Raw genomic sequence first — 12062 nt, 5'->3', positions numbered from 1 at the left:
AAACCTGACCCAGGAAGTAAAAGACTTATATGCTAAGAATTATAAAACAATAATGAAGGAAACTGAAGATGATTCAAAGAAATGGAAAAATATCTCTTACTCTTTGATTGGAAGAATTAATACAATTAAAATGGCCATACTACCCAAAACAATCTATAGATTTAATGTGTTCCCTAAAAAAATCACCCATGACATTTTTCACAAAACTAAAATGGATAAATCCTTAAATGTATATGGAACCATAAAGACCAAATATTGTCTAAGCAATTCTGAGGAAAAAAAACAAAGCAGGAGACATAACTCTCCTGGACCTCAGACAACACTACAGAGCTCCAGTAATCAAAACAGCATGGTACTGGCACAAAAACAGACATAAGGATCAATGAAATAGAATAGAGAGCCCAGAAATAAACCCCCGCATCTACAGTCAATTAACCTTTGGCAAAAGGGGCAAGAATATACAATGGAGGAAAGACAGTTTCTTAAGCAAGTTTCATTGGGAAAGCTGGGTAGTCACCTGTAAATCAAAGACGTTAGAACACACCCTCATACCATACACAAACTAAACTCAAAATGGATTAAAGATTTAAATATAAGACATAACACCATAAAAACTCCTAAAAGAGAACAAAGGCAAAACATTCTCTAAATTGTACCAAAGATTTCTTAGGTCAGTCTAACAAAATCAACAGAAATTGAAGCAAAAATAGGCAAATGGGGGAGTTCCCGTTGTGGCGCAGTGGTTAACGAATCTGACTAGGAACCATGAGGTTGCGGGTTCAGTCCCTGCCCTTGCTCAGTGGGTTAACGATCCGGCGTTGCTGTGAGCTGTGGTGTAGTTTGCAGACGCAGCTCAGATCCGGCGTTGCTGTGAGCTGTGGTGTAGTTTGCAGACGCAGCTCAGATCCCGCGTTACTGTGGCTCTGGCGTAGGCCAGTGGCTACAGCTCCGATTCGACCCCTAGCCTGGGAACCTCCATATGCCGTGGGATCGGCCCAAAGAAATAGCAAAAAAAAAAAAAAAAAAAAAGGCAAATGGGAGCTAATCAAACTTACAAACTTTTGCATAGCAAAGGAAACCATCAACAAAACTAAAAGCAACATATGGACTAAAATAAATATTTGTAAATGATGTGACTGACAAGGGCTTAATTTTCATAATACAAACAGTTCATAAAACTCAACAATAAGAACAATAAAACAACCAAATCAAAAACTGGGCAGAAGACCTAACTAGATATTTCTCTAAAGAAGACATATAGAGGGCCAACAGGCACATGAAAAGATGCTCATCATAGCTAATTACTAGAGAAATGCAGATCAAAACTACAATGAGGCTATCACCTTATACTGGTCAGAATGGCCATCCTCAAAAAGTCTACAAACAATGAATGTTGGAGAGGGTGTGGAGAAAAGGGGACCTTCCTACATTGTTGGTAGGAATGCTAATTAGTGCAGCCACAATGTAAAACATTATGGATGTTACTCAAAAAACTGAAAAAAGAGTTTTCATATGATCCAGAAATCCCACTCCTGGGTATTTATCTCAAGAAAACTCTAATTTGAGAAGAATATGCACCCTGATGTTCACAGCAGCACTATTTAAAATAGCCAAGATATGGAGGCAACCTAAATGTCCATCAACAGATGAATAGACAAAGAAGATGTGGAATAAATACATAATGGAATACTACTCAGCCATAAAAAGTGAACTAATGCAATTTTCAGCAACATGGATTATACTAAGTGAAGTAAGTCAGAAAAAGACAAAAATCATTTATATGTGACATCTAAAATGTCACACAAATGAACTTATTTACAAAACAGAAATAGACTCACAGACATAGAAAATAAACTTATAGTTACCAAAGTGGAAAGGGATGGGGAGGGATAAATTAGGAGTTAGGAATTTAGAAACTATGATACATAAAATAAACAACAAGGTTGTACTGTACAACACAGGGAACTATATTCAATACACTGTCATTAAGACATAATAGAAAAGAATATGAAAAAGAATGTACAGATATTTAAAATTGAATCTCCTTTCTATACACCAGAAAATAATACAACATTGTAAATTAACTATACTTCAATTTAAAAAAAAGAAACATGGAAAGTGTTGAAGAAATGTTTGTTATAATTAACATTACTCTATTCCTTGTTCAAGTTACATAACAAATTTTAAGCATGTTAATAGATTCCCATTCCTATGATGCACTCTGCAGCCACTAAAACTGGAAGCATTTTATGCTATCATAAACACTGACTACCCAGGAACATTTGTGCAAGTAAAATGATCTTTTCTTCTTTTCAGCTCCTTATATTTAATATAAGATAATGATATATATTCAAAGTTGAGATGAAGCTCTAGAATAGTCAGATTTATGAAATATTTTGCTCTCTAGGTATTACTCCCTAACCCTGAAACAAATGACACTCAATCCCTCCCCTATATCATAACAAGAAATATGAGTTTCCTAATTTTACAAAAATTTGTTCTTTACAACCACCAGTAAGTCTCTTTGACAAGGCCCATGCTGCTTCCCTAAATCAACATTTATTTTAAGAATCTGAAGACTCTAGGTGCCATACAATATTTGTTTTGATACTTAATTTAGGGATCAAGGAATTCATAAGCTAAAACAGAGAAGAACTAATAATGATTTTAATCCCCTGTCAATTACTTCTTTTCCATTATTTGCCTCTTTTTTCTTTTATTCTCCCCTTCAATCTGTATTTCAATAAATTTCCTCTTTCTCCCAATACCTCATACTGAGTGATGATTCCATTTGGATCCAAAGGTTCTTTCCAGTTCAAGAAGATCTTATTTTCAAAGGATGTTCCTTGAAGAGAATTGACTGGTACAGGGCCAGGCACTACAAATAAATACATTTTTGGTGATAAGGATCCTTATGGCAGAAACAGAAAAAATAAACATGAAGCTAGAAAAATAAATTAAAAGTAAATTAAATAAATAAAAGTAAATCCTTAAAAAGAAAATAAGCTGTATGGCATTTTCTGACTTTAACACATAAGAATTTAAATTAAGTATATCTATAAGCTTTTAATGAAGATTATGTACAACTGCAAAGTTATTTTTATTCAAAAGAATATTCTATCACTTTAGAGAACTGAATAAATTGTGTAGCCTAGTTTTCTCTGTAGTATACCTCTAATGACATTAAGATCTCATTTGTAATTTGTTTCAAGAACAGAGCTTTCCCTGAAAGATTTCCCAGAAATATTTTTTGAAGATTATTACAAACCCCTAACATGCATCCATAAACAATGTTCATAAGATGATAAATTATAATAATAATTAACACTCTTTAGACTCAAAAGCCAAACCATATGGCACTAGTTTGAAATGCCCATTAATAATCAATCTGAATTTTACAGTTATGCTTAATATATTTCTATACTTTTTAAAAGACAGTGTTGATCTTTACAATTAAAAAAAAAATTTAAGATGAATATCAGGCTCCAGTCTTTTTAAAACAATTCCCTTTTGCAAAGCTAAAAATCAAGCCATCTTATGACATTGGACTTGTTTAGAACTCATAACTAATTATGAAGTATCCCTAGGTATGACAAGATTTGAGAAACCATCCCAGTCCTTATTTGCAAGTGTCTTATAACTGACAATACCCAGTGGCAGCAATGAATGATGTGTCCGTTTCTATTGAGAAAATACAAGATATGAGATACTTTTGCTACTGTGTATTTTCCTTTTATGTATCTTATTTAAATACTTAGTTGCTATTTCTTTACATAAAAGTCCAATTTCTTGTTTTCATAATGTTTAAAAATATATCATATCCATCCTACCTTGCTTAAAAATATGTTTTCTTTTGAAACCATCAACCAAATGTTGGGCAAGTATGATTTCTTAATTAATATTTTTCCTTAATCTCATGTTTCAGTGAACTTCACACATGACATTATCTAGAAATGTATTTTCAGAGTATATAGCAATTTTGTGAGGACTGAAATAAATTAAAAATCACTGGATCAAAGGAGATGCATTGCAACGTGGCCAGCAGCATCAAGAAATTCTGAATGATATGTCAAAAGAGGAAGATTTATTTCAATCTACAAGGAGACAGTGAATGATGTTACGACCTCTAGGTCAGCCAACATAATTTGGTACATTAATAATAAATTCATAAACGAAAAAAACCCACAGTAAATAGAAAAAAATGCCAGGACTGTATTCTAGAAGATATGTTCATGTATCTAACAGCTGAGAGCTCAAGCAAAAGTTAACAAAAGGCATCCACTTCTCTCAACCCCCAGGTCTACAGTATGGGCACAGCTCTGCCAGTATCAAGGCAGAGGGGCTGTGATGGATGGACCTGTGTGTAATTTGTGGCATCTACTGGATGCTATCAAGGGCATTAGTTTGATTTCCAAGAAAATACCTGTTGTTTCCATTCCACTCAAAGACATAGGGTTACAATTATAATTAAGGGAAAGTATTTCTTTGCCTTTCCATATCTCTCATGGAGGGTGGCTCTTGGAGGGAGGAGCAGGTAAAACCCAGTTTAATGAGTAAATGTTTATTGATGGTATTGTAATTACTATTTATGTTCATCAAACATCACTTGGTTGCAACATGCTATGAGGTGGCATAAATATATTTCAAATTGTTCACAAATAGGGAGGATAGCTTTATATATTTGGATAACTCTGCACTGAGAAAAAGGCAGAATTAGCAAGTACCCTTCCCAGACTTTGTACACACAGAGACTCTGCTCTTCATATACAGCTTCTACTTTGTCAACAGGATTCACTTCAAATGATATTATGGGTACACTTCACACACTTATGGAAAAGTCTGAGGGAAAATGATGGCCAAGAGAGTGCCATATTACTGATCCTGGACTGAGACTAGTATAGTGGATGAGAGAAAGAATTACACTTAAGGGAACTACAACACACACACATAAAACAGGTGGGGGGAGGGGTGTAGGCACAGAAAAATTATATTCAATAACACTCCACATTTGAAGGGAGACAATTCTGTATATAGACAACAGCTATATGTATGTATGATTTGTGCAAATACAACATGAAATTACTAAGACTTTCATCATGGCAGTCTTCATATTGCAAGAAATGTCACTTCACATTTCCACATCAACAACTTTTAATGGAGAGAGAATGCTGACTTTTATTCCCCTGCCTATAATTTATTGGAAAGCTGTTTCAGCTAAATTCTTTTTTTGCACATATGAAAGTCCCTTACAATATAACTCTCAAAATGGAAGAGAAAGGAAAAATGAAAAGTGGGTGGGGTAAGATTACATTAAATAAGTATTAGAGCCTTTAAAATATAATAAATATGTGTATAAAAATAGCTTTGTATTAGCCAAAAAATGTCCCTACACCAGGCTTTTCAGCTGAGCTAACTCCATAATATTGATTTTTATGAATTCGGGAATAAAAAATGAAAACAAAATCTCATACAAAAAATTCTACCCATGCATTAAAAAAGTATGCAATAAATTAAACATAAATTCTACCTTAGGGTTCTAGTGGGAAATCATTCTAGCTTTGCTCTCATGATTTATGGATGTCTCCAGAATTCTTTTCATGAAATTATATTCCTTTATTAGGTGGTTGATAATATATTATTTTTCTATGTATATAGGGCAGCAATAATTTAGTAAGACTGACTTAATTAGATCATCATAATCCATCAATCTTCCAACAACAGATTATGATTTAGATTTTTTCCCTCCTTCAGGAACACTGAGACACATCAAGTACTCTATGTAGAAACAGAAGCTCATAATGAGAAGATCTGAACACTGAATTACTTGCAAATACTTCATAGAAAGCCTGTACTTCAACCATTTAGTCTTACAGATAAAACAACAGGAAGGAAAAAAAAAAAAACCCTTATAGTAGAAGGAATGACTTTGTGATCCTACTATGAAATAATAATATGCAACTCAATTACAATAAATAAATAAATAAATAAATAGAAACAGGTTAAAATAAAACAAGGTTAGGAAATAATATTGCAGTTAGACTCTACAGTTAATGCTATTTTACTTTTACAAAACTACTAGATAAAACAAATAGCACAGTCATGAGTTTGATCAATTTAAGACATTATTAAACTCCCAAACCAATTCACTTCCTAATTAATAATCTAGTCATATGAGTATCCAAAAATACATTAAAAAATTTAATGCACTGTGAAAAGGATTATATAAGCCTGATTGCATTCTTTGGTTTGTGGAAAAGAGAAGTGGACTAAAAACTCATACCAAAGAATACCATCAAAATGAATTATACTGTTAGAGAGTGACTGACTAGAGAAGCACAAAACTCATGTAACTCAGCCTAACATTACCAATTAAGAAATCATGGTTTGTTTGTTTTTTTTTTTCAATTTCAGGTGCAAGCAACAAAATATATGAGTATATTCTTATTACCAAAAGAATTACCAAAAGAGATTGTGAAATGTCTAGTGTACAATGAACAAAATTAGATGCTTTTGCCCTGCAAAGGAAAACATCAACAAAACTTAAAAGACAACCTACAGAATGGGAGAACATATATGCAGACAATGTGACTGACAATGGGTTAATACCCAAAAGATACATACTACTCAATATGAAAAAAAAAAAAAAAACCAATCAGAAAATGGGCAGAAGACTAAGCAGACAATTTCCTAAAGAAGACATACAGATGGCAAACAGATACATAGAAAGATGAGCAACATCTAGGGTTCCTGTTGTGGCTCAGTCGTTTACAAACCAGACTAGCATCCGTGACGATGCAGGTTTGATTGCTGGGTTCAGGATCCGGTGTTGAGGCTGGCAGCGGCAGCTCTGATTTGACCCCTAGCCTGGGAACTTTCAATATGCTGCAGGTATAGCCCTAAAAAGCGAAAAAAAAAAAAAAAAGAAAAAGACGCTCAACATCCTAATTATTGCAGAAATGCAAATCAAACCAACGAGTATCACCTGACACTGGTCAGAATGGCTACCATCAAAAGTCGACAAATAATAAATGCTGGAAAAGGTGTGGAAAAAAGGGAACCTTCATACACTGCTGGTGGGAATGTAAACTGGTGCAGTCATTACTGAAAAACATTATGGTTTCCTAATAAAATAAAAACAGAGCTATCATATGATTCAGCAACCCCACTTCTGGATATACATCCAGAAAAGATGAGAACTGCAATTCAAAAAGATATATGCACCCCGATGCTTATAGCAGTTCTATTTATAATAGCCAAGTCCCCATCAACAGACAATTAGCTTAAGATGCGATATTTATATTCAGCCTATATATATATATATATATATATATATATATATATATAGTCTGAATATTAAAAAATCTGAATAAAAATAACGAAATCACTTTTCTGTACATCTGAGACTAACTCAATAGTTTAAACAACTATTCTTTTTTGTTGCTTTTTAGGGCTGTACCCAGAGCATATGTAAGTTCCCAGGCTAGAGGTCTCAAATCAGATCCACGACTGCCCACCTACACCACAACTCAGGCAATGCTGGATCCTTAAACTAGTAAGCGGGGCCAGGGATGGAATCCGCATCCTCATGGATTCATGGATACTAGTCAGGTTCGTGACCACGGAGCCACACAAGAAATCTTAAAACAAATATTCTTAAAAAATATCTACTGTAATATAGACATTTTAATATTAATCCCACTTGATAAAATGAGATAGAGATTTTTCAGAGCTTCTGAATCCATGCTTAAACTTCCCATTTTGATAAGACAATCTACCTATAAAACAAGGACACTCAATCATTCTTTCTTTCATAAGCGTGTGTTGTGTATTGTGTGGGTATGGGGGGGTAATATGAGTGTTCACATATTTATGTATGAGAGCAGGGTTTGTTCTTTAAAATTCTGTTAATGCTCTGATAAGCCCAAGTTCAAACATGATAGCTGAGATAACTGTGTTTGATTACCTCAAAGATGACAAAAGTACATTTATCATGAATAAGTCTAAGGTTTTATTTCCTTGAAAATGTGGAAATATGCATCATTTTAGGACAATATCATTTCCTTCAAAACCTGAGTAAATGAAATTAAAAAGCTTTCACTTCACTTTATTACAACAGGGGGAGGGGTGGGATGAACTGGGGGTTTGGGGTTAATAAGATCCAAACTATTACATTTAGAATGGATAAGCAATGAGATCCCACTGTAGAACACAGGGAACTATATCCAGTCACTTGTGATAGAATATGATGTGAGGAGTATGTATCTATGTATGACCGGGCCACTTTGCTGTGCAGCAGAAATTGACAGAACAGTGTAAATCAACTATAATAAAATTATTTTAAGAAATAAAGTTATAATTAAGAAATTTTTAAAAAGCAGCAGCAAACTTCAAGATCATTGCCACTTCTCATAGTGAGAAAGCTTGAAGTGACAAGGAGAAGAGTGACCTACTTAACAGCAATCTCATACTTGGCAGGCATCAAAATATACATCTGAGCCTAAAGTTCAGAACTTGAGGGAACTAGGAAGACTTGGGTATGAAGTACATTCTGTTTTCTGAAACCCAAACAAAAATGAAGTCCTCCTTACAAGCTACTCAAGGAGAGTTTTAGAAGAGGATGGAACCTTAGAGATCATCTAATTTAAATTTTTCATATAGCTATGAGATATAGAGAACTGGAGGTGTGAAAGGACTTGCTCAGGTTACAGAGTTATTAGAGCTGGATCTGAAAACTCATGATTCCTGACTCACCATTCATCTTTGCCTCAATTCACTATCTAGCACACTATTTTTCCCCTGCATGCTTTTATTAATAAAAGGAAATTTTGAAGATGAAATGTTTTACACTGAAAGAATACATTATTGTCATTATTAGATTATCATGTTTTTTTTGTCTAGGATACATTTTTTTGAATCAGAAGATGTGTTCAAGTTCACCTCAATGACATACTACAGTAAATGCGTGTGTGCAAATTATAATGTTTATGTTATAAATAAACATTTATTAATATAAATGTTTCCTCTTATTGTTTAAGAATTTAGAAGTAATACATATAAAATTGGGTAAGTTATAAGTCAATAAGATGGATAAAAGATGATAGTGTACCAATATCTGATAAGCACCTTTATTTAGACTTAAAAATATGAACTTTGCCCTTCTTTTATATTTATAATTACAGAAAATAATCTAAAATGAATAGAATAGGTAAACATTGACGTTTTCAAATCAGAAGGAAAATGAAAGCTATTATTATTGGTCTGTAATGCAAAAAATGAGAATTTTAACTTGTGTATTTCACCAATAGGTAATTGATGTAGTGCCATTAACAGTGAGAACTATTTTTGAACATTTAATAAAAATTTTTTTTAAACTTTTAGTGTCGTTGCTACTTTTCTAACACTATATAAAAATCACAAACAGTAAAGGAAAAGTTCATCAGTATTTGATGCTACCCTGGAGAATATTACGCTTTTTGTTAAAGGCAAACTCTCTCCAAAGTTAACCTTGTTAAAAGTATTTCAGAATGCAATTCAGTTTTGAGGTACTCTAGGCAAACTGTAAGCAACTACATAATTCTTGTCACATAACTCCCCTCTTTAAAAATAATGAAGTGTGAGCATACCATCTTCATCAGTTTGAATAATCGTCTCCTCACTCTCCTTCCTGCCCTCTGGATTGGTTAGGATCATCTTGAGGCTGACGTTTGTATAAGGTGGCAGATGGTTCACAACATGCTGAGGGGCTTTCGGGTCCATGTCCAAACAGTCTGCCTTGCTCTCGTTGTGACCACGGAAGTAATGGTAGCAGATAGTGACATTAAAAGTGTGGCAACGCGTGATGTTGTAACCCAAAGATTCCCAGTCTACAGCAATGCGTCTTGCCTGTATCTCAGCAATCTTCAGAGTCTTTGGAGTTCGCATAGGTTCTGCAAAATGAATCAGATGTGCAGATACTTGTCAACTTTATCATCAATAACTTTGAAAAAATATAACACTGAGCATGACAAAGTATGTGTAAACCCAGGAACATCTGAGAGTCATATTTTATTCTCATTTTCTTTTTTTACTCATAATCTTATTCTTGAAGATTTCTGTTAGGAGCTATGATTTACCAATGAGAAAAGACATGAAACATAAAATGTCAACAATTCATAGTACTGAGGAACATGGTAGAAAAATAAAAACCTGAAAATGTAGCTGTAATGCTTTTATAGTTGTTTCTGTTTTTACTGCCCTATTCCCTATATTTTCTTTTGTCATTATTGAGCAAGTGAATTAGCTAATACATCATAATGGATAAGAGTCAACATGTTCTGCTCTATGATTTGTCATGTCACCAAGCTATGCTGTATACTAATTAGTCTAATTGTGACACTAAACTACCATTTACAAAAATGATGCGGACATTAATTAACATTTATTATTTCAGTAATGATGTTGTTCATCAAAGCAGAAAAATATCTGAGAAAAACTGCAAGAACACATGTGGATATTCACAATGTCATCTATCCTTCTTGATCTCTTTCTGTCTTTCTCTAGGAAACACTCAGTCTTGACAATCCATTCAGTGTCACCGAAACCAAACTGGGAGGTGAATTTCCATTCAACTGGAAAATGTTGGCAGAACTAAACACTCCATTGACTGGAGTCCATCCATCACTGCTTCCCAAGTGTATACTTTCCTCATGCAAGACTAACTTTAATCATCTAACTTAATCAAAATAATTACTCGATGAAAGTCATGGCCATGGCAAAGTCTACACAGTAAACAAACCAATACACAGCAAAACTTTAATACATTGATTTGACAAAGACATTAAAGTCAAGGCCAAGGTCAAGGCCTTGATGGTGCATCCATTAACTCATTAAGGATAGGTAAGCTCTTGCCAAATTGAAATTAGTAGGAAAAAAATAAAGAAAAATAAGTAATACAATGTGAATGTTTTTATAAATTTTAACTTTTGATATTAAAATCTTCAATTGTATAAAAGTAATCAGCATGGCATACAGATGACAAGCCTAAATTGTGATTCCAATTCAATGGAATCTGAAATTTAGTGTGCAATTTGAAATACACTCTGCTGGTTTTTCAATTTAAAACCTCCAAACTATAAATACACACACACACATTAATCTTTGGTAGAATCCAAAGCTTTGCTTTTAAATCCTGTCTGCTTGTCTTTTGATTGTTTATAATTCCAGTCCCCTTATTTTACCACTTTTTTTTTTTTTTTTTTTTTTTAGTATTTATCTTAAGCACTGTGAGTTGGCTAGAAGAAAGGTATGCCTTTCTAATCATTTAAAAAATCTATGTGCTCGGTGCTGTCATCATTTTCCCTGCCAAGCACAAGAGTGAGATGATGACGTTTTCATTTCAGTCTAGTTAGTCTTTGGCACCACTGCCCACAAGCTGGTCAGGCACTTACAGATAGCATCATTCTAAAATTTCCAGATAAACCACGATTTTACTGCCTGTTAGGTATAAATCAAATACAACTGAGTGATCATATTACAGTCAGTCCATATTTTGTCTTAAAAGCATCTAGAATTAGTAAGATTCCCCCCCAAAATACCTGGTATATATAAATGAAAATATCCCATAATGCAATGGGAGAAAACATTGAAAATATTTATTCCTCTGTTCTAAGTATTTTAGGTCCAGTAGTTATATACTCGTTTTTATACACTGCTCATTTTGACTCTGACATTTTATCCCTTTCCAAATTTCTCTTTTTTCCAAGTGATCATTCTTTCTTATTCACCTTTTTGTTTTATTCCACTATTTAATTTGCAGGTACCCTGCATTCTAATACAACTCTAAAAGCATAAGAAAAGCATAAAAGAAATTGAAGACACGAATGAAATGTATTCAGGGCTCATGGTTTGGAATAATCAATATTGTTAAAATGGCCATACTACTCAAAGCAATCTACAGACTCAATGCAATCCTTATCAAAATTCCATGGTTTTTTTTTTTTTCAAAGAAAAGACAAATAATCCTAAACTTGTATGGAACCGCAAACACACACACACACAAAATAGCCAAAGCCATCTTCAGAAAG

The 12062-nt window shown here is 33.6% G+C and overlaps 1 protein-coding gene across 43 annotated transcripts in view; it reads right to left on the bottom strand.

Moving 5' to 3' along the window:
• The window catches only part of PTPRK (protein tyrosine phosphatase receptor type K), a 560031-nt gene that overhangs the window by 118403 nt on the left and 429566 nt on the right, over nucleotides 1-12062 (bottom strand). For 41 of the 43 annotated variants that reach the window (XR_014803891.1, XM_084956833.1, XM_084956679.1 and 38 more), the window contains exons 8-9: nucleotides 9624-9926; nucleotides 2769-2878 (exon numbers count right to left, since the gene is read on the bottom strand). Coding sequence is in view for 42 of the 43 variants with exons in the window: in XM_084956833.1 (XP_084812959.1) it covers nucleotides 2769-2878; nucleotides 9624-9926 (413 nt within the window). In the remaining variant the exon portion in view is untranslated. Of the gene's footprint in view, nucleotides 1-2768; nucleotides 2879-9623; nucleotides 10031-12062 lie in introns of all 43 variants that reach the window. The other 2 variants (XM_084956839.1, XM_084956848.1) reach the window with 1 other exon arrangement.

This window comes from Sus scrofa, chromosome 1 (assembly GCF_054392235.1).
Source record: "Sus scrofa isolate SSC_HxYL_T2T_F1_AM1 chromosome 1, Sscrofa_HxYL_maternal_Yorkshire_Landrace_v2.0, whole genome shotgun sequence".
In the NCBI taxonomy this organism is placed as follows: Eukaryota; Metazoa; Chordata; class Mammalia; order Artiodactyla; family Suidae; genus Sus; species Sus scrofa.
The sequence above is the reverse complement of the archived record's forward strand: the minus strand, read 5'-3'. Positions and strand labels throughout refer to the sequence as shown.